Source organism: Sylvia atricapilla, chromosome 24 (genome assembly GCF_009819655.1).
Source record: "Sylvia atricapilla isolate bSylAtr1 chromosome 24, bSylAtr1.pri, whole genome shotgun sequence".
In the NCBI taxonomy this organism is placed as follows: Eukaryota; Metazoa; Chordata; class Aves; order Passeriformes; family Sylviidae; genus Sylvia; species Sylvia atricapilla.
The window spans coordinates 1,359,391-1,377,964 of record NC_089163.1 but is presented as its reverse complement, the minus strand read 5'-3'; the positions used below and the strand labels follow the sequence as shown (position 1 = coordinate 1,377,964).

Genomic DNA, 18,574 nt, shown 5'->3' with positions numbered 1-18,574 from the left:
CCGGGAGCTGTAAGAGGCTCACTAGGTGTCAGCAGAGCCCCGCCGCCGGCTCCCAGCGAGCCGTGACCATCTTTGGTAGCGCAGCCGGCAGGAAGCGGCCGTGGAGCCTTCTCCTCCTCCTTTTCCCCAGCCTGACAACGTGTCCAAGTCCTCCCCGGGACAGCGTCCCAGTGTCCCAGCTCTCCCCGGGACACTCTGCACAGAGCCCCGGCTCCCAGGCAGGACCCCAGCCTCTCCCCGGGGCTGCTGAAAACACAAAGCATCAAGGCAGCGAACTCATTTTTAGAGCAAGTCCTGCCCCGATGGCAAAAGCCGACAGGGAACTCTCTGTGGGAACAATCCGTGCCACTTCAGGCATCTCTTCCTCCATCATTTTTTTTCTTTTGGCCACCCCAGTCTGGGACTGTCCAGCCACCAAGCTGCGACGATATTTATCCTATTTATCCTATTTATCCCTGCTCGGGGGCTGGGAGCTCAGGGCTCTGAAGTGCTCCTGGATGCACAGGAGCTTTCCAGGAGTTTTGGGATGAGCCAGCGATGCCCTGGGACAGAGCATCCAGGACCCAGAGCGCCGCAGGACTTACCCTGAGACGGGGTGTAGGTGTTTTAGTGTCCCATGAGGACCTTTCTCCCACCTCCTCCCAGCCCCAGCAGATGCCACCCCTCTCCTGAACCAAACCCTGTCGCTGCAAGACGGGGACGAAACCCCTCCCCAAAGGGGTCTCATCCCCCCTAACCTCACCCTGGTGGCCCACAGCGTATCTCCAGCCCCAGCTCTAGACCCTAACCTTCAGCCTTACCCCTCTCCCAGAGACTCCGGCTTCACCCCAAAGCACCCCTAACCCCTTTCGGGGGATCATAAACCTCCTGAGGACCCCACTACTCCAACAGCCCTCCGCCGGGGGGTCGCAGCTGGCCCTGCTGGGGCTCTCAAATCCCCCCAGCCCCTCTGTGTGACCCCACGCTGGTCCCGGAGCCCCCTTCCATCCCCTCCGGGGGTCCCGGAGCCCTCTCAGCCCCTCCGGGGGTCCCGATTCCCCCGGTGGTCCTGGGCCCCATCCGACCCCTTGGCCCCGCCCACACTCCAGACACCGCCTCTGACCCCGCCCCTAAGATATTCAGGCCACGCCTTCCACCCATCAGCCAATCGCAGGGAGGCCTCTGCCCCGAAGCCCCGCCCCTTGACCGCACCCCTCACCCTTTCCGGCCCCGCCTTTATCCCTTCCGCCAATCGCGCGGCGGCTTTGCCGAAGCCCCGCCCCCCGGTAGCCGGGCGCCGCGCGCGCCGTGCGCACATCCGGCGCGCGGGGCGGGGCCGGAAGCGGCGGGCGCGGCGGGGCGGGGCGGCGCCGGGAGCGGCGGAGCGGGAGCGGCGCGGGGTGAGCGGCACCGGGCACGGCCGGGGCGGGGGCTCTGAGGGTGGGGGTAAACGGGCACCGGCACCGGGCACGGCCGGGGCTGGGGGTCTGAGGGTGGGGGTGAGCGGCACCGGCACCGGGCACGGCCGGGGCGGGGGGTCTGAGGGTGGGGGTAAACGGGCACCGGCACCGGGCACGGCCGGGGCTGGGGGTCTGAGGGTGGGGATGAGCGGCAGCGGAACCGGGCACGGCCGGGGCGGAGGGTCTGAGGGTGGGGGTAAACGGGCACCGGCTCCGGGCACGGCCGGGGCGGAGGGACTGAGGGTGGGGGTAAACGGGCACCGGCTCCGGGCACGGCCGGGGCGGGGGGTCTGAGGGTGGGGGTGAGCGGGCACCGGGCACGGCCGGGGCGGGGGGTCTGAGGGTGGGGGTAAACGGGCACCGGGCACGGCCGGCGCTGAACGTGGATCGGTACCGGGACACGGCCAGATCCGGGGGCGGTACTGGCGACAGTGAGCGGAGACCGGGATGAGGAGCGGGCACCGGGCGGGGGAACCCGGGCCGGGATGCGGGAGAAGCCCCGGTTTGGGGCGGGTAGATCCCCTAAAGGCGGTGCTTTGGCGTTCATTTGGGGCGCAGAACGGTGCGAACACCCCCGCGGGGTGTTACCGGGGCCTGCAGCAGCGGGGGGCTCGGTTACCGGGGCTGCACCCACTCACCGGGACAGCACGGAGGTGCCAGGTGGCTGATCCTGCGTTTCCCCGGGTTGCCGCAGCCTGGAGCCGGGATTTTCGTGCTCCCCGGTGCCGTCTCCATCTTCCCGGGGAGGTTCCCGTGCTCAGCCTGTTGCTGCTTCCTCCTCTTTGCGTTTTGCGGGTGGTTAGGAGGCGATAAACGTGTGATTCCGTTGCATTTCCTGAGACAGTGAAATGGAAAAATAATAATTACAGGGTTGTTTTGCACGTCGGGTTCTGGAATTCCCCCAGAACTTGTGCTGCAGATGAACAAAACCCAAAAATCCGTGGCATCAAGACACCGCTGTGTGTGCCCGTTCCTTTCCAGAGGCCACCCTTGTGTCCCTGGAATATTGCTGAAAGGCACAAACACCCCGTTATTCGTGCAGAAAGTTCAGCCAAGCGGCCCGTGCTGCAGCAGGCACAGGAGGAGATGCTGAGCAGCTCCCATGCTCAGAATTCCTGATCCTGCTGCATCCAGCTGAGCTCAGCTCCCAGAGCCTTGGTTACCTCCCTGGTGGATTCATCACCCTGCCAGGGAAAGGAACGAGAGGAGTGTGGCAACTGAGGCTGCCAAGCACAAACCTCCTAATTCAGATCATTGTGCTGAAAAAGGAGCTTTTGCTCCCAGTGCCCGAGCTTTAACCCGCTCTTAATGTGTCAATAAAACACCAAATAACATTTTTAATGGCTTCAAGAGGGTTTGTTGTATGGGGAAGCCGGAATAGGGGCCAGATGGATTTTTTTTTTTTTTTTTTAAAGCACTCTTGGTTTTCTAAATGAAGTGGATCTGAAATAGCAGGAGCAGCCAGCACGGGTTCTGGCGCAATGTCAGCAAGTATTGTTGGACTATAAACAGCTGAGATCTCTGTCCTGGCAGCTGCTGGGACCCGCAATAGCTGTCTTGTGTTCAGGGCTGCTCCTGACCACTGGCTAAATTCAGACATTTGACTCCTGCCTTGCTTCAAATAATTCCTGCCTTGATGAGCTGAACTGTTTAAAAAAGAAAAAAAAAAATTTTCTTTGGGCTTTTGGCAGATATAAATGTTGGAAATCATCTGGTAGCTGATCCCCTGAGATATTCCAGTGTCAGCTCAGAAATAAACTGTGGTATGTTCCTAATTTAGTTGTCCCATCTTTATTTCTTTTGCCTGTAGAAACAGGAAGTAGCTGATGCAAATTCCGTGGTGCTGACAGCAGTTTGTCGGGCTCGGTGTGAGCAGAAGCGTAGGTTTGACTTGGCTTTGCCTCTAAACCCAGCATTTGTGTCTTCCAGAATGTCTAAGAAAGGGCTCAGGTTTATGTGCTGTCTCAGGCAAGCAAATAATTTCATTTTTTGGTGGGCTTTTTTTTCTGAGAATTTGCTCTCTCTGAAGCTGGGACGAGCCAGTTCCTTGATGTTCCCCAAACAGGAAGCTTCTCTTGCTGTGATGTGCAGGGTTTGGGGTAACTGATGGTTTTTTACCAATAAAATCCCTGCCTTTTATTGCTCTGTTTGTGGCACAGCGTGTCCAGAGCTGTGTTCCCAGGCCTGATTGGAATAAAGGGCAGTTGATAGATGAACAAATGTGCTGTGAAAAGGACTGGCCCCTCTGGCCGGGGGTGAAATGCCTGTTTTGCTGCTTCCGCTCCGCTGCTAATCAAAGTTCAATTGAATTTGAACAAGACCTGGATTTAAATCTTGTGTTGTGGTCTGGGAAGGGAGAGCTGCAGCTCCCACCCTGTCAGAGAATTCCAGCCCTGCACACGGAGCTGGGAAACTCTCCCTCATCCCTCTGGAGCGCAGGGTGATGTGCAGAGCAAAAAACACCTCCTGGATGATTCTGTGTGTCTCACCTTCCTCTTCAGAGAAGGGAAAGGAGATCTGATTGTTTGCACTGAGACCCGTGAAGTCAATTTGTCACTTTCTGTGGAATTATTTTCCATTCAAACAGGCCAGGAGACAAAACACTGTCTAGATGCAGTCCAGGCAGGTTCGCTGTGTGGTTGTTTTTATTTCCCTTGCTGGATGTTAATCTCTGGGTTGCGAACTCTGATTTAGTTACAGCTCAATCTTTTTATTTCTTTCCTTATGAGTATCCAGGCCGCAGAAATATCTGCATCCACAGGGCAAAGAGCACAGGGAGCGTGAGTCAAGGGGAGGGACCGAGATCCAGGACTTCGGGTTGCCTGCACTTAGCTCTCATTTCGCTGCCAATTTACCGACTGACTTATCTTTTAAGTTGCCCTAATGCCACCCATTAAAAGGAAATTAAAACGAGTTCACCATCTGCCTGGCAGCACCAGGAAAAAAACTCAGGAAAAAAACAGGGAAGGAGTTGTCAATAACAGAGAGAGCGGAAGGAATTCGAGTCCCAGTGCTGTGATTTTAGGACATTAATCCCACCCAGGGCTGAAGGTTGCTTTGCTGCTGGTGGGAGGATAGGAAACAGCTCTCCAGCTGGACTTTCTGCTCGGTAATCCTGATCCGAGCTCCACTTTGCCACTGGGTAACTGGGGGCTGATCAGATTAGAGCCTCGCCTGGAATGTGGCGTGGGGGGATCAGCGGTGCAGAACAGCGGCTTTGGCCTTTCCTGGTCACATCCCTGTCCAGGAGCACGGCACAGCTCTCCTGCCAGGTGGCTTTTTTGGGGGGGAAGAGCCCCCACTCGGTGCTGGCAGCGGGGGAGGCCGAGCCTGGCTCGCTCTTGGCTGTGCTCCCACGGGAAGCCGCGGGTGCAGCAGCGAGCGGAGGATCCTGCGGTCGGGGGTTCTGCATCAGTTAAAGAAGCAGAGCTCTTCTTTCCTCTGATTCTGCCCTGGAGTTTCAGTTTCTATGCACTTTTTTTTCTTTTCTTTTCTGTTTTTTGTGGGGTTTGGTTTGGGGTTTTTTTTTTTGGTGTGTGTATCTGGAAGGCATCCAGTCGCTGCTCTCCAGGTTTATGCACAGTCTGTCCTCTGGCTCAGTTGAAGACAGAGGAGGAAACCACTTCTCTTCCTCTTGGAACAGGGGGTTGGCCTCTCTCCTGCCCCCCAGGGCAGAGCTGCCTCTCCTGAGGCAAGCAGGCAGAAGAGGGGTGGAAAATGGCCTTGTTTGTCTTGTGACATCAGTGCTGGGCTCATGACTAATCCTGGATCTGCCCCACATCCTCTGGAAATTAGGTGAAAACGTGCACTTTGAAGCAGGGCTGAGAGGCCTTGTGAACAAAAGCAAAACTCGAGTGAGAACTTGAGGTTTCCTCTCAGAGGGGATCCAGTGGCAGTTCAGCTGAGTGAACCCTGCCTAGCTCCTTGAGCATCCCAGGGAATATTTTGGGAAGGATCCCCTCTTCCAGGCAGGGGTTTGAGCTTCTGCAGGCTGCAGCAGCCACTTGAGAAGGAAATTGTGTCCAGGCCACCATCGTGATTCATGCTGTAAAACCTTTGATGAGTGGTGATAAGATAAAAAAAAACCCATTGGTGACTTTGCTGCTGCCTCCCTGCATTCCCTGGGCGTTACTGTGCTGGGAGCGTGACCTGTCTTGTTGCTTGGTGCAAAGCAATAATTAATGGAAAGTTTATGTGACTTTTAAGACTTTTTCCAGATGAGATGCAGCAAATGGCTGGCGTGCCTGAGTCTCTTTCCTGCGCAGTGGCTGCAGAGGAGGTTCTGCAGACATCAGAGCTGCAGAGGAAGAACAGGGGCGCCTTGTTGCAGAAGCAGCTCTGCAGCCTCAGCTCGTGCAGCTGCTCCCCTTGGCGTGTGCCAGGGTTGTTCAGGCTCTGTGCTGGAGTGATGCTGGGCTTACAGATGCTCCTGGGTGCAATTCAGGGCTCCAGCAGGTCCTTCCAGATGCATGTGGAGGTTCAAACCCAGTAGTTTTTTACCTGGAGCCTCTGAGCTCTCAGCAAAGCAGTTGAGCTGTGTGGTCACAGCTGGGACTTGGGCCAGGAGCTGACTGCAGTGAGAACCTGGGTAGACCTCTGTGTCACTGTGAGGTTAGAAGGTGGAAGTTTTATGTCTTTACACATGTAAAGAGTCCTTTAAAATAGAATAGAAACTATTAAGGGGTGAGTGTTGCAACAGCAAGAGGCTGTTGTGTAACCCAGCTGTCTTTGCTAAAGTGAGGGTGCATTGCTGGCCATCCTCGGGGTGCAGAGCTGGGCAGAAATGATTCTCCTGGAACTGGTAGAGCTTGTAGCAGACAGTCATAAACCCTCTGTGGCATGTGCTGATGGGGGTAATTGTCTCCTGTCCGTGCAGGTTGTGGATAGCAGCAGACATGGAGAGGCTGGTGGAGCGGTTGGAGAAGGCTGTGGAGCGCCTGGAGACCGTGTGCCAAGGCTCTGGCATGTGTGGAGATGGCTCTGCCAAAGGTAAGGGCCAAAGCAGCTGCCAGGAGCCGTGCAGGGCTGGCACAGGGGACACTCTGAAGAGCAGGGCTGGCAGTGAGGACTGCCCCATGAAGATAAAAGCTCTGTGGCTGCAGCCCTTGCTCAGCTCTGGGCTGAGCCTCCTGCAGGTGGGAGGTGCAGCCTGGGGCTGTGGCAGCCTGTGGGATGCTCCTGGTGATCTCTGTGCTCTGGTTTTCCCCTCAGGAGTGTCTCAGTATGTGCAGGCTTTCGATGCCCTCCTGGCCGGGCCCGTGGCTGAGTACACCAAGATCAGCAAAGAAGTCGGAGGGGATGTGCAGAAACACGTAAGGACTCCTCTTCTCCCTCTGCTCTAGAGCTGCTGCCTGTCCTGAGGGCTGGAGGGGCCAAGTTTGCTGTCACAGTCTCCATCCCTCTAGCACTGTATCCCAGGGTGTTTATAACCCCTGAGGATTCAGAGCAGATGCCCAGATAACCTCCAGGTTGCCACCTACACACACACACACAGGATGAATCAAACCTTTTCCTGGAAATCCTAAATGCCTGGCTTTGTACAGACCTTGCTGCAGGCCTTTAGGAGGCCTGAAAACAGCAAAAATGTCACAGCCTTGAGCTGTGACACTCTGGTGAGGTTCCTCTGGGGGTGGGTTTCTCTTTGAGGTCAGTGTGGGATGATTTATTAATGTGGCACACGGGAATCTCCCTCATGTTTGTGTCTGTCCTCAGGCTGAGATGGTCCATGCAGGCTTGATGAGCGAGAGGGCTCTTCTGGTGGTGGCATCTCAGCATCAGCAGCCAGCAGAGGTGAGTGTGGGAAATCCCTGATGAGAAATCTCTGCCCTCGGGGTCAGCGGTGGCTGCGAGTGTTGGGGGAACCTGGGCTGTCACAGCTGCACCAAAAGAGGAGCTGGAGGAGGACTGGGGACATTTGCTGAAGGCATGAACTGCTCCGGGTGCTCCCCAATACTGAGCAGAGTCCTGGATGTTGGTTCTGGGAGCTGCAGAACTGGTGTTTCCCAGCTGTTAAAACACCAAGTGTTGTGGAGCTGTCAGAGCAGCCTGGGGGTGTCAGCTGGCAGCCTCTGTCTCCAGTTTCACCTGGCACCAGCTCTGCTCAATCAGTGCTCCCTGAGAACCTGCAGACAGGATCTTGTCTGGGCCAGGAGCCGCCCTGGGATTTGTGTAGCTCCTGCTTTTCATTATGTGATGCTCAGAGACTTTCAGGCTTCAAACTCCTCCAGGAGCAGAGCAGACACTTGTCTCTACTCAATGGCCTCTGAATAATCTCTGGGCTTTTAGGATTGATTTGTTCTTAGCCGGTAATTTAACACTTTAGCCTGGGCTGCTGCTTCTCAGCAGGATGTGTGCCTGAGAATCTGATCCTGAATGCATTGGCTTTTCCCTGCTGAGAACTGTTTTTCCCGAGCAACAGGATCCCACCTTGCTTTTTCTTTGCAGTTATTATCTCATTCAGTCATGGCTTCTACTGTTACATTGTGGGAGCTGGATTTCTGTGCTCTTTTCCTATTCATTGCAAAGTAGATGTGCATCTTTTTCCCCCAAAATCAGCGTTGGAGGGTTGTTGTGTTTCACCAGGCTTGCTGGGATGCAGCTCTGTGCAGCCTCTGGCTTGAGAATCTGCTTATAAATCCCAAGGACACGTTATTTAAATAAAGGATTATGAACAAAGAACAGCCTTAATCTAAGGTAGCTCTTTGTGCAGGTTGTCTGGCAGGAGCCTAATTCTGGAGCAGCCAGTTTAAAATGCAAAATGGGTGAACTCTCAGTGCTTGTGCTGAAGAATTTCCCCATCCTGTGAGTGGAATGTGCTGCTGGGCTGGAGCTTCTGAAAGTGTGGCCTGGCCAGCGGTGCTTGGGACCTCTCAGTTTTCATCTAAACACAGGAAAGGGCAGCAAAAGCAGAACTTGAGGCTTTGGAAAGCAAGTTTTGCCCAAATTTGTCCCTCTCTGCTGCCACCAGCAGGAAACTGATGCTAAAGGAAGGAAAAGTTGCCTCAGAGGCATCTCTGGAAACATGGAGCTGGCTCTTTGCTGTGCTCTGAGCCCAGAGCACTTCTGGCAATTCCAGTCAGCATTCCAAGGGGACAGCACACAGGAACAAACTTTTACCATCCAAATACTAAAGGGTTGACTTGAGAAATCAGTGGAATCTTGAAGTCTGGCTTGATGGGGGTGACCTCAGAACTTGCTGGGACTCTGGTCGTGGGGCAGGCTGTAGGTCCCAAACCTGCCCAGCACCCCTTTTCTCCGAGGGTTCCTGGAGGAGAGGAAAAATGTAACAAACTTGTGTGTTGGAACAAAAGAACCCAGGAAAGGCAAATGCTATTTCTGTCCTGGTTACTAACAAGCTTTGTCAGTGTCTCCTGGATTGAACATGAGTCACAGTTCTTGGCGTTCTCCCACGGCGCCGATCCGATGGGAGCAATGACTTCAGCCCTGGAGGAGCTGGGCTGTGGGACCAAGCCTGCCTTGGAGAGGGCCAGGCCTGGACAGGAGCTGCAGCAGTCACTGGTGCCAGTTGGAATCTTGTTCTGAGTCACCATCACCTCAGCAGTGCAGCCATTCCAGAGCCGTGCTAATTAATCTCTTTAAATTGTTGCTGTCCCTCTGTGTCGTTGTGCAGAACGCGTTCTCAGAGCTCCTCAAACCCATCTCGGAGCAGATCCAGGCCGTGCAGAATTTCAGGGAGAAGAACCGTGGTAGCAAACTGTTCAACCACTTATCAGCAGTCAGTGAGAGCATCCCAGCCCTGGGCTGGGTGGCCATGGTAAGGACTCCAGTGGGAAGAGTTTTCCTTGGGCTGCTGGGGAGAGTCTGGGCTGCTCAGTGCCAACGTGTTCTTTCTGCTCTAGGCCCCAAAGCCTGGTCCTTACGTGAAGGAAATGACTGATGCTGCCATGTTTTACACCAACCGGATCCTCAAGGAGTACAAGGATGTGTAAGTTCACCTTTTCTCCTCGGGATGTTGTTGAGCTTGGCCAGCTGGGGCTGCTCCAGCGTCCGACCACCTCAGCCTTTAATTCCTCCTGCTCTGATCTCCCTGTGTTCTCAGAGATAAAAAACAAGTGGACTGGGTGAAAGCTTATCTGAGCATCTGGACAGAGCTGCAGGCCTACATCAAAGAGTACCACACCACAGGGCTGACCTGGAGCAAAACAGTGAGTGCTGCTCCAGCGGGGAGCTCCGGGCCGAGCCTGGCGCGGTCACAGGAACAGAGCTGGTGCGAGTTCCTTCTCCTCTCCCCTGCTCTTCCAGGGTCCTGTAGCCACAGCAGGGGCTAAAGCACCACCTGCCCCCCCGGCTGGGGCTGCACCCCCACCTCCAGGGCCTCCCCCTCCTCCTGCCCCCGTGAGCTCCAGCACAGACGACTCGGCCTCGCGCTCGGCGCTCTTCGCCCAGATCAACCGGGGAGAAGGGATCACCTCGGGTACGTCAGGGGCACGGAGAGGAGGGGACTGCTCTGCTGCTGCTGCTCTCCTTGTTTTCCTGCTGTCCCTCAAAGCATCTGCTTAAAAAGTACATCAAAACCCCACTCCGGGGCTGGCAGCCAGGGGCAGCATTTTCTCAGGGATAAAGTGAGCACTCCTGGGGGAGAATTGTCACCCTCATCTGGCAGGTGGGACAAGACATGAACCTCTAGCTAAAAATACCTGAGGCTGAGTCTTTTCGTTGCCTGCACGTTTCTGGTACTAAAAGTGCAATTTCACAGCTGTTTGTACAGACTTTTTTCCTTTTTTGTGTTACCTGGTGAGCACATCAGGACATAAGTGCTGGGCTCGGGGCTTTTTCCAGCTGCAGAATGGAAGAGCTGGCACAGTTCTGTGGTTCACGTTGTGTTCTTGTCAGTATTGCACCAGCATTTCCTGCTTCCTCCTTTCCTTCCTGCGCCTCACACTTGGGCTTAGCTTAGCCCCAGTTTCAGGAGTTTATTTGTGTTTTGACAAGTGTTATCTTGATCGTTGTAACCGCTGATGTCTGGTGTTTGTGGAGCTGCATTCCTGGAGGGCAGCTGGCTCTCAGGTTTGTCTTCTCTTGCAGGCTTAAGGCACGTCTCAGATGACATGAAAACCCACAAGAATCCAGCCCTGAAGAACCAAGGGGGCCCTGTGAGAAGCGGCCCCAAACCTTTCACTGCTCCCAAACCAGCCTGCAATGCTAATCCCTCCCAAGGCACCTCCCCGAAGGCACCTCCTTTGCTAGAATTAGAAGGCAAAAAGTGGAGAGTGGTGAGTGCCTGGTGCTGGCAGGAGTGGGTTGGAGGGATGGGAGCTTTGGAGGAGCAAAGGGGGATCTTCTTGGAGACCTTTCTACTAAGAGGCACCAGCCTGAAGGCACCTGCTTGTTTTTGAAGGGATTTTAATGGCTTGATTGCTCTGCATTCAGAAAATGAAGTGTGTTTCCCTTGTCTTTTCAGGAAAACCAGGAGAATGCCACTAACCTGGTCATCAGTGACACAGAGTTGAAGCAGGTAGCATATGTTTTCAAGTGCACAAACAGTACACTCCAAATCAAAGGCAAGATCAACTCCATCACCCTCGGTGAGTGAGGAGAGCCCTGCAAGCTGCCTCTGCCTGCTGGTGCGTGTGCAGGAGCTGAAACCTCCAAAATCTTCGTGCCCTGATCTGCTTTTCTTTGTAGATAACTGCAAGAAGCTGGGTCTGGTGTTTGATGACGTGGTGGGCATTGTAGAGATCATCAACAGCAGGGATGTTAAAGTTCAGGTGAGTGACCTGTTCTCTCTCCTGGCTCTGGAGCAGTTGTATTTTCAGACCAGGAACGTGCAGCTGTGGAAAATATCCATGAAACACCCATCTGTCCATTGGGAAAGGGCTGAAATTTGTGTCTCTGAGCTGTTTCAGGGGTAAGAGCTGACGCTCTGTGAGGTAGAAGCACATTTGGCTGCCAAAGCAGGAGGCCAGCAGTGGGATTTATTCCAGTTCAGTTTGGACATCTGATTTGAGATGGTCGGTTTGCCCAGTGCTGGCTCAAGTTTTGTTATAAGGAGACCAAGAGGACAAGAAACTGGGGGAAATTGCAAACAAAAACTTGGGATTTTTGCTCAAGGTGGGAACATTTGAACCCCGCGCGATCGTCACGGGGAGGGCTTGGAGTCAAACCTGTTGCCTTGAAAGAAAACACACCCCAAAAACGCTGTGGTTGTCCAGATGAAAACTAATTCTGCTCTGGCCCTGGCAGGTCATGGGTAAAGTGCCAACGATTTCCATCAACAAGACAGATGGGTGCCACGTGTACCTGAGCAAGAGCTCCCTCGACTGCGAGATCGTCAGTGCCAAGTCCTCGGAGATGAACGTGCTCATCCCCACCGAGGGGGGAGACTTTGTAAGTGCAGCTTTGGAATCCTCCTGCAGCTCTGCCTGGGGCTGGGGCAGCCAGGAGCTGTGGTTTGAACCCTGCAGGGAGTGGTGGTTACAGTAGGGGGACAGGGTTTGCAGGTTGGGAATGATGATTTGATTTAAAAAGCCAGCAAAAAAAAACCATCTGTAAATAAGATTGTTGCTGGTTTGTGAGAGCTGCTTGTTCCTGAGGATCTCCTGGGGGCAGAACAAGGCACCAGTGGTGGTACAGGAGGTAACAGAGCACAAGGCTGAGAAAAGAAATGCCTGAAGCAGTGGGAGTGCTTACTGACCTCAGTCATAAACTGATTTTTGACTACAGATTTCTGTTTTTTTTTTTTTACCCCTCAGACTGAATTCCCTGTCCCAGAACAGTTCAAGACAGTGTGGAACGGTCAGAAGTTGGTTACCACGGTGACAGAAATCGCTGGCTAAGCCGAAAAGCTCCAAGGCTCACACCCTCCCCTGGCCCTGCTGTGGGACAAATCTGCTTTCAGATGATTCTTCTTAGATTTCTTGTACCTTTCTGCTCTCAAACTGCTTCTCTTCTACCCGAGAGACACAGCTGCCTGCCATCACTGAGATTCCTCTGCCTGGGGCTTGGGGTAGGTGGTGGCTCAGTGATTGTCCACCTCTCTCAGCAGGAAGGTGTATTTTTTTTCTCTTCCCTTTGTCCCATCTAACTGCACCAATCGATCAGAGTCTCGGTGAAACTTCACAGCCAGTCGTGGCAGTTGGCTTTCAGAGTGTTGTTCTTGTATTGCCTTTAAGCAAAACTGTTCATGTGAGAGGAGTGTTGTCCCCTTTTTTAACGAGTGACAGTGTCTGTCGGAGCCCACAGTACCCAGCTGCTAGGGCACACATGTCTTGGGAAGGTCCTGGAAGCTGCTCATTCCAGCTCTCTGGAGCAGTTGGTGGCATCACAGGACACGGGAACGGTTTTGTCGGACCAAAGGCTGAGGGCCTGGGCCAATTCCACCCTGATTTCTCTTCCATCATTCCCACTAGCTCAGTGCATTCCTGATTGTGCCATGACAGGAGGCTTTCATTCCCCAGTGCCACAGGAAGGCTGCGGCGGTGTCACCACGGCCACCCAGCAGCCTGGCTGGTAGCTTGGAGCTGAGCCCCTCTCATTCCATGAGCCCCTCCACCTTCACAAGGGAACTTTTGCCCCAGGGCTTCCTTCTTGGAGCAGCTGAACTCAGGTTCAGTCTTCCAGGATGGTTCTTGTGAAATTCCCCTTCCCCAGAGGAAGGGCCTCCTCCATTCCAGGTCAGTAGTGCAGAGTTGTAAATACACGAGTTGGATCAAGTCGGTTCATCACTCTCTTCCTCATCTGCAATCAGCCCCCCACTGAATCCTTTCCCTTTTTTTTCCCCCCTCTCCCCTTGTTGCTTGGCTCTTTATTTTTGGTGGAAGCTCGTAGCCTCTGTTCCAGGGCCCTGGAGCAGAGTGATGGATCACACAGTACTGTACTGACCCATAAAGGGAGCTGCACGTGCTTTGACCTTCATTTTTCCAACGCCTCGGGTGGCATAAGCATATCTTAAATGCATTTCTTCTGTAAAGTGTCAATGTTCTTTTTCTCTAGTACAAAACTTAAAAAGAAAAAAAAAATAATGATTATGCAACTTTTTTTTTTTTTAATTTTGAAACTGTCCTGTGACTTGTACTTGTCTTCTCCTGAGGCTTGTGAAAAAAACCTTTCTTATGTACTTAAGATTATACAGAAGATAGAATAAAGTTAATGCCAACTTGCTCATTTCTGTGGCTCTTGTCTCTTTTTGGGGGCACACGGGAGCTGAGGCAGGACAAGATGCCCCTCTCTGCCTGACCCTGCCTTCATTCCTTTGGATTCTTCCCCAGATCTTCCTCAGCACCCCTCCAAACACAGTCAGTAGTTGTCCAAGCTTTTTTTTTGTTTTTTAGTTGGTTAGATGGAAAGTTCTTTATTGATTTCAGTTGTACAAAAGAACATAAACCAAGCCATTAGTTGAAAACTGTTTAAGCTGTTAATACTGCTGCATTCCAAACCCTTTTTTTTTCCCCAGAAACCCCTGAATTTGGCTTTTTCCCCCATCTTGAAGGATGGGCTGTGGCATGATTCCCCTGCACACAGCCATGAGAGTCTTGCTGATCCCTGCACTAGTGAGTTGGGTTAATACTGCCAAGTGTGTCCTGCAGGAGCAGGGGATGGAGAACATCACCCAGGGACCAGCTCAGCCACAGCTCTGAGAACTGAGCTGGATTCACCAGGCTGGAGTGTGTCAGAGTCAGAGCAAGGCTCAGCCCAGATGGGAGTGGAATTCCAATCCTGGCACCCCCCTCTTGTCCCCCTTCCCCAAATCCCTGCAGGCCCGGTGCACCCGGTGCTGCTGCACAGTGGCTGGTGTTAGTTACAGTGACAAATCCTGCCCAGTGCTCCCAGAGGAGCTTCACTGCAGGAAGGGGAGGATGGTGCTGTCAAACCACTCTTCTGAGAAGTGCAGGTGATCCCCCTTCACCCCCAGGAACACCAACTTCCCTGCTTTGTCCATCTCCTGCAGCCCCAGGCGATCCTGCAGAGAAAGGGGGAGCTTCCTCATGGAGGGGGAAAAGGGATTTCAGGGGGCTCTGGCAGCAGGGCTTTGAACAGGAGCAGAGCTGAGGGGGATCCTGAGCCAGGCAGGAAGCACCAGTGGCATTCCCTGAGTTTCAGCAGTGCCAGGGATGGCTGAAGGGAAATAGATCCCCAAAGAGCTCCTGGCAGGGGCAGGCAATGCCCCAGGAGTGACAAGAGCAGAGCTGTGGGGCCTCAGGGACAGCAAAGAGGGGACACAGCACAGGCCCCCAGAACTCACCTCTTTGTACAGAGAGGTCTCCTGCAGTGGGATGGTCTCCTTGGCTTGGCCACTTTTGTAAAACCCAAACCACTGCATAAAAATGGATAAAAAATGAAGGAACTGAAGGAGCTGAAGGGCTCCCAGGAGCCAAGCAGGCTTCCAGCAGCTCCTGCTGAGGGCAGGGCAGCATCAGGCCCGTGTTTGTGCCCTGCCTGCCCCTCTGCAACCTCCAGTTTTGCCACCAGAGGACAAAGCAGAGACAAGGAAGCCCCAAAACCTGCCCTGCCTTCCTCACCTCAGAGATAGGAGGGTCCACCATGGTATCGTTGAGGAATTTCACCATCACAAACTTTTTCAGAGCCATCAGGTTTTTCTTGTAGGTCTCGTTGATGCCCTGGGTGGAAGCAGGAGAGCAAATCTAAGCCACTGGAGAGCCCAGAGCCAGGGAAACTGCCTGTTCTTCCACTGGAACCCTCACAGGCTTTCTGCTCTCAGGTCCTTACCCTCTCCTGGTTGATGTCAGCCAAGAAGATGCTGTTTTTCCTGTAGTCCTCCTCCTTCAGCGGGTCGTGCCAATACTCAGCTTGGACCAGGCTGGAGAGGGGAGAAACCAAAAGCTCAGCCTGGAAGGGCAGAGGCTGCTCCTTTGGCCTGGTTTGAGGGATGTACTCACTGCTCCTGCACAGCCTTGGTGTAGGCTCCCAGGTCGAGGGTTTTTCGGATCCAGTCGCAGACGTGGGAGCTCTCACCGGGACAGCGAGGGAAGCCGTACACCCCTGGGGCAGGGACACAGCTCAGTCAGCCAAAGTGGGACCCTCCTGCTGCACAGGAGCCTCTTCTTGCAGAGCAGCAGCAAGAGTCAGCCAGGCAATCAGGCAGGTTTTAGCCTTTGGACAGCCCTGCTGTGCCAGGAGCTGTGGCAGAGATAAGGGATGGGGAGTGCCCTACAAATCTTCCCTCTCCACTACAAAGAATCCTCAGGGGAGAGGTTTGGAATTCATTGCCAGCCACTCTCTTAACTCCACACCTCCTTAACTCCATTTCATAGCTCCTGTTCCTTGGGGGCTTTTTGGCCTGCCAGATGCTGATTGTAAAATAACCTGGTGACCCAGGAGGTTCAGTCTCACAAAGGCTTTGATCTGTAGGAATTTCTCACAAAATAACTCATCGCGAGTGCTCCCAAGGTGTGCAAGAATCCAACCCAGGCAGCGAAGCCAGCTGCTGACAGAGGTCCCTTGCCAGGGCCACTTAAGCAAGATCAAGATAATGAAATCAGCAAACACTAATTGAGCCAAACAGATCAGCAGATCCAGACAAGAACAAAGGGAGAATTTAATCCAAAAGGAGGTGATCAGAGTTGAGGAAAGAGCCCCCCAAAAGGTGCCCAGGAGGTGTGACAGCTGCAGGGGACACTACCTTGGTGCTGTCCCCCGATGGAGATCAGGTTGAACATGGGAGGAGCAGGGCACCTCTGGGCCACAGCCCTCCTGTGGGGGAAGAGGAAGGAGCTGAGCAAAACATGCCCAGGCCACGGGTGCAGGTTCTGCGTGGGCTTGGGCACTGCTGGAACATTTGCCAAGAGATTTAACCCCACCTGGAAGAGCAGGGAAACACAATCTGCCCCCTTTGGAGCACTCCTGCCTTTGGGAATTGAGCAGTTTGTGTCTGCTGAGCACTTCTGAAGGGTTTTAAACGAGGAGGTGAAGGCAGCAGGATGCAGACTTACAGGAATTGGCCTCCCTGGGAGAAGCCCATGGCGTTGTAGCCTCCCTGCAGGTGAGGGTCCGTGGCCAGCTGGCTGCACACCTCCCTCACCTGATCGTTGACGTTCATGAAGAAGCTGTTCTCCATATCCTGAGGGAGCAGATCAGGATGGGTCATTTGTACCTTTGCCGTGGCTGGTGTTGTTTGGAGCTCTGCAGTTCACTGAACATTCGTGGTTTTGAAAGAGGATTTGAGCTTTCACAGGGAGGGAAGTGAAATTCCAGTTCTGAGAGTTCCCTTTGCTATATTTCCCCTTTACCTGCTCTGGTTGGCAAAATTGTCTCATGTGGGACAGTGACATTTCCCCCAACTTCTTCACAACTTGAATCTCTTCAGATTTTGTTCATCTATATATTAAAATTAAAAATCAAACTTCTCCAGAGCCCAGAAAACCACCTACACTGCACATTGTCCTGAAAAATTATTTAAAGAAATTCCACAGGACTACAAAAAGCTGTCAAAACCCATGAAGGTGCAGAGGTGTGTAGTTTATTACACTGAGGCAAATAAATGTTTGCAAATCGAGAAACACGGCCAGGGATAAAGCTCTGCCTCAGCACAAGATCCATCCCACGCATTACCTGCAGTGGTTAGAGTGTGCTAATCAGTGGATTTGCATATTAATCCAGTTTAGGTCAGGGATTTGATTTCCCCCAGTGCTTTTCTGCAGGTATTAGCTGGACTTTATCGGGTTCTACCTGTCAAAGCTGTTTACCCCACTGAGAAGAGAAAATTAGCAGGGAAAGCCCAGCAGGAATCCTTGTGGCATCCTGTTAAAACCACGGACTGCAGAACTCCAGCCCCACCCCTGCACGTAGACAGCCGAGTGACACCCGATTTACCTGGTGACACGCCACTTACCTGGATCATGTTGCTCCCAATCTTGAGCGACAGCACGTAAATCCCCGGGATTTTTTTCTCCACCAGTTTTTGGATGTAGCCCATGCTCACCGGATTGCAGCAGCTGTCTCCTGCCAAAGGGAACAGCGGGATGCGCCACCACGCCACGAGCCCGGCGCTCACCTCCCCTCCACAGACACACCACGAGCCCCGCTGCCACGGGACCGGGAGGGGTCAGCAGCTCCCGGCCAGCGCGGAGCCGGCGGGCGGGACGAGAGGGACACCGGAGCCAGCGCCCCTCGGTCCCGCTCGGTGCCCAGCCAAGTCCCGCCCGCCCCGCGGCCGCTGGCGGAGGGTCCCGGCTCACCCATGCCGTGCCAGATGACCAGCGGAGTGACGGCGGCCGCGGGGCCCAGGCACAGCCCCAGCAGCGCCAGCAGCGGCCCCGCCGCCATGAGCGCCGCCATCTTGGCCGCTCACATGACCCGCCGCCGGCGAGGGGAAGGGCGCCAAGGGGCGTGGCCAAGGGAGGGCGTGGCTCCCATGTGGGGCGTGGTCTGGGGCGGGGGCGTGGCCATGGGGCTCCACCCGGTCACCGGGTTCGAGTCCCGGCGCTGCCGATCCCAGCCAGGGATCCCAAATCCTGCGGGACACGCAGCCAGGAAATCCACGCGGAGCCTGCCTGCGTGTTATCCACGTGGCACTGCATCCTCCGGGCCTTGGGGCACGTCCCGGCGGGGCTGCCGGCTGATTTCCTCCGCCAGAGGCGGGTGCTTGGCACAGCAGCCGTCAGGAAGTTCTTCTCGGCACCGAGAAAGGACAAGCCTTCATCTGCCACCCAGCCTTTCCAACACACTTGCGTGGCCTGTTGTACAACACCTCCCATTTCCTCCCAAGGGAAGCTGTTCCCAGCCACTTTCCTGGTGGCTGTGCCGTGCCTTGGCTGCAGTCCCAGCGTCATTGTGGTCCTTCTCACACTGGCCTTGACAATAATCAGCATGCCAGGGGCAGGCATCAATACCAATCACGTGGATATGGCACATTTGTGCCCGCTCTGGTCCTGCATCCTTCCCTTTCCCAGTCCCACAAGGCCTCTGCAATTCCTGCTCTCCCCTTTTCTTCTGTAGCTGCTGGCATTGGAAGCGAAGGGGTGAAATAAAGGCTGTTGCTGGGATGATCCTAACATTGCTCAGCACTCCAGGCAGCATCCCTGCAGTGAGGGAAGGGACAGGAAGCACCTACTCCTCTCCCTCCTTGTGACAGTTTCCTCCCGGCCTCACTCAGGAAATCTTTGCTCTCTGTCTCCCCAGATACGCAGGGATCCTGCTGGGAATCACAAATACCTTTG

General features: G+C 54.3%; 2 protein-coding genes across 2 annotated transcripts; one reads left to right on the top strand and one right to left on the bottom strand.

Moving 5' to 3' along the window:
- The first annotated feature begins 1,322 nt into the window (after window positions 1–1,322).
- Window positions 1,323–13,562, top strand: CAP1 (cyclase associated actin cytoskeleton regulatory protein 1). Its single transcript, XM_066335303.1, has 13 exons — window positions 1,323–1,379; window positions 6,316–6,428; window positions 6,651–6,751; window positions 7,152–7,229; window positions 9,070–9,213; window positions 9,299–9,384; window positions 9,499–9,604; window positions 9,702–9,873; window positions 10,485–10,672; window positions 10,861–10,984; window positions 11,085–11,167; window positions 11,643–11,786; window positions 12,152–13,562. The coding sequence occupies exons 2-13, from the start codon at window positions 6,335–6,337 to the stop codon at window positions 12,233–12,235; spliced, it is 1,404 nt and encodes a 467-aa protein (XP_066191400.1). The 5' UTR covers window positions 1,323–1,379; window positions 6,316–6,334; the 3' UTR covers window positions 12,236–13,562.
- On the bottom strand, window positions 13,424–17,731 carry PPT1 (palmitoyl-protein thioesterase 1). Its single transcript, XM_066335304.1, has 9 exons — window positions 17,594–17,731; window positions 17,248–17,357; window positions 16,349–16,476; window positions 16,039–16,109; window positions 15,296–15,398; window positions 15,126–15,216; window positions 14,918–15,016; window positions 14,641–14,712; window positions 13,424–14,358 (listed from the first exon to the last, which is right to left on the bottom strand). The coding sequence occupies exons 1-9, from the start codon at window positions 17,691–17,693 to the stop codon at window positions 14,236–14,238; spliced, it is 897 nt and encodes a 298-aa protein (XP_066191401.1). The 5' UTR covers window positions 17,694–17,731; the 3' UTR covers window positions 13,424–14,235.
- Window positions 17,732–18,574: the final 843 nt, after the last annotated feature.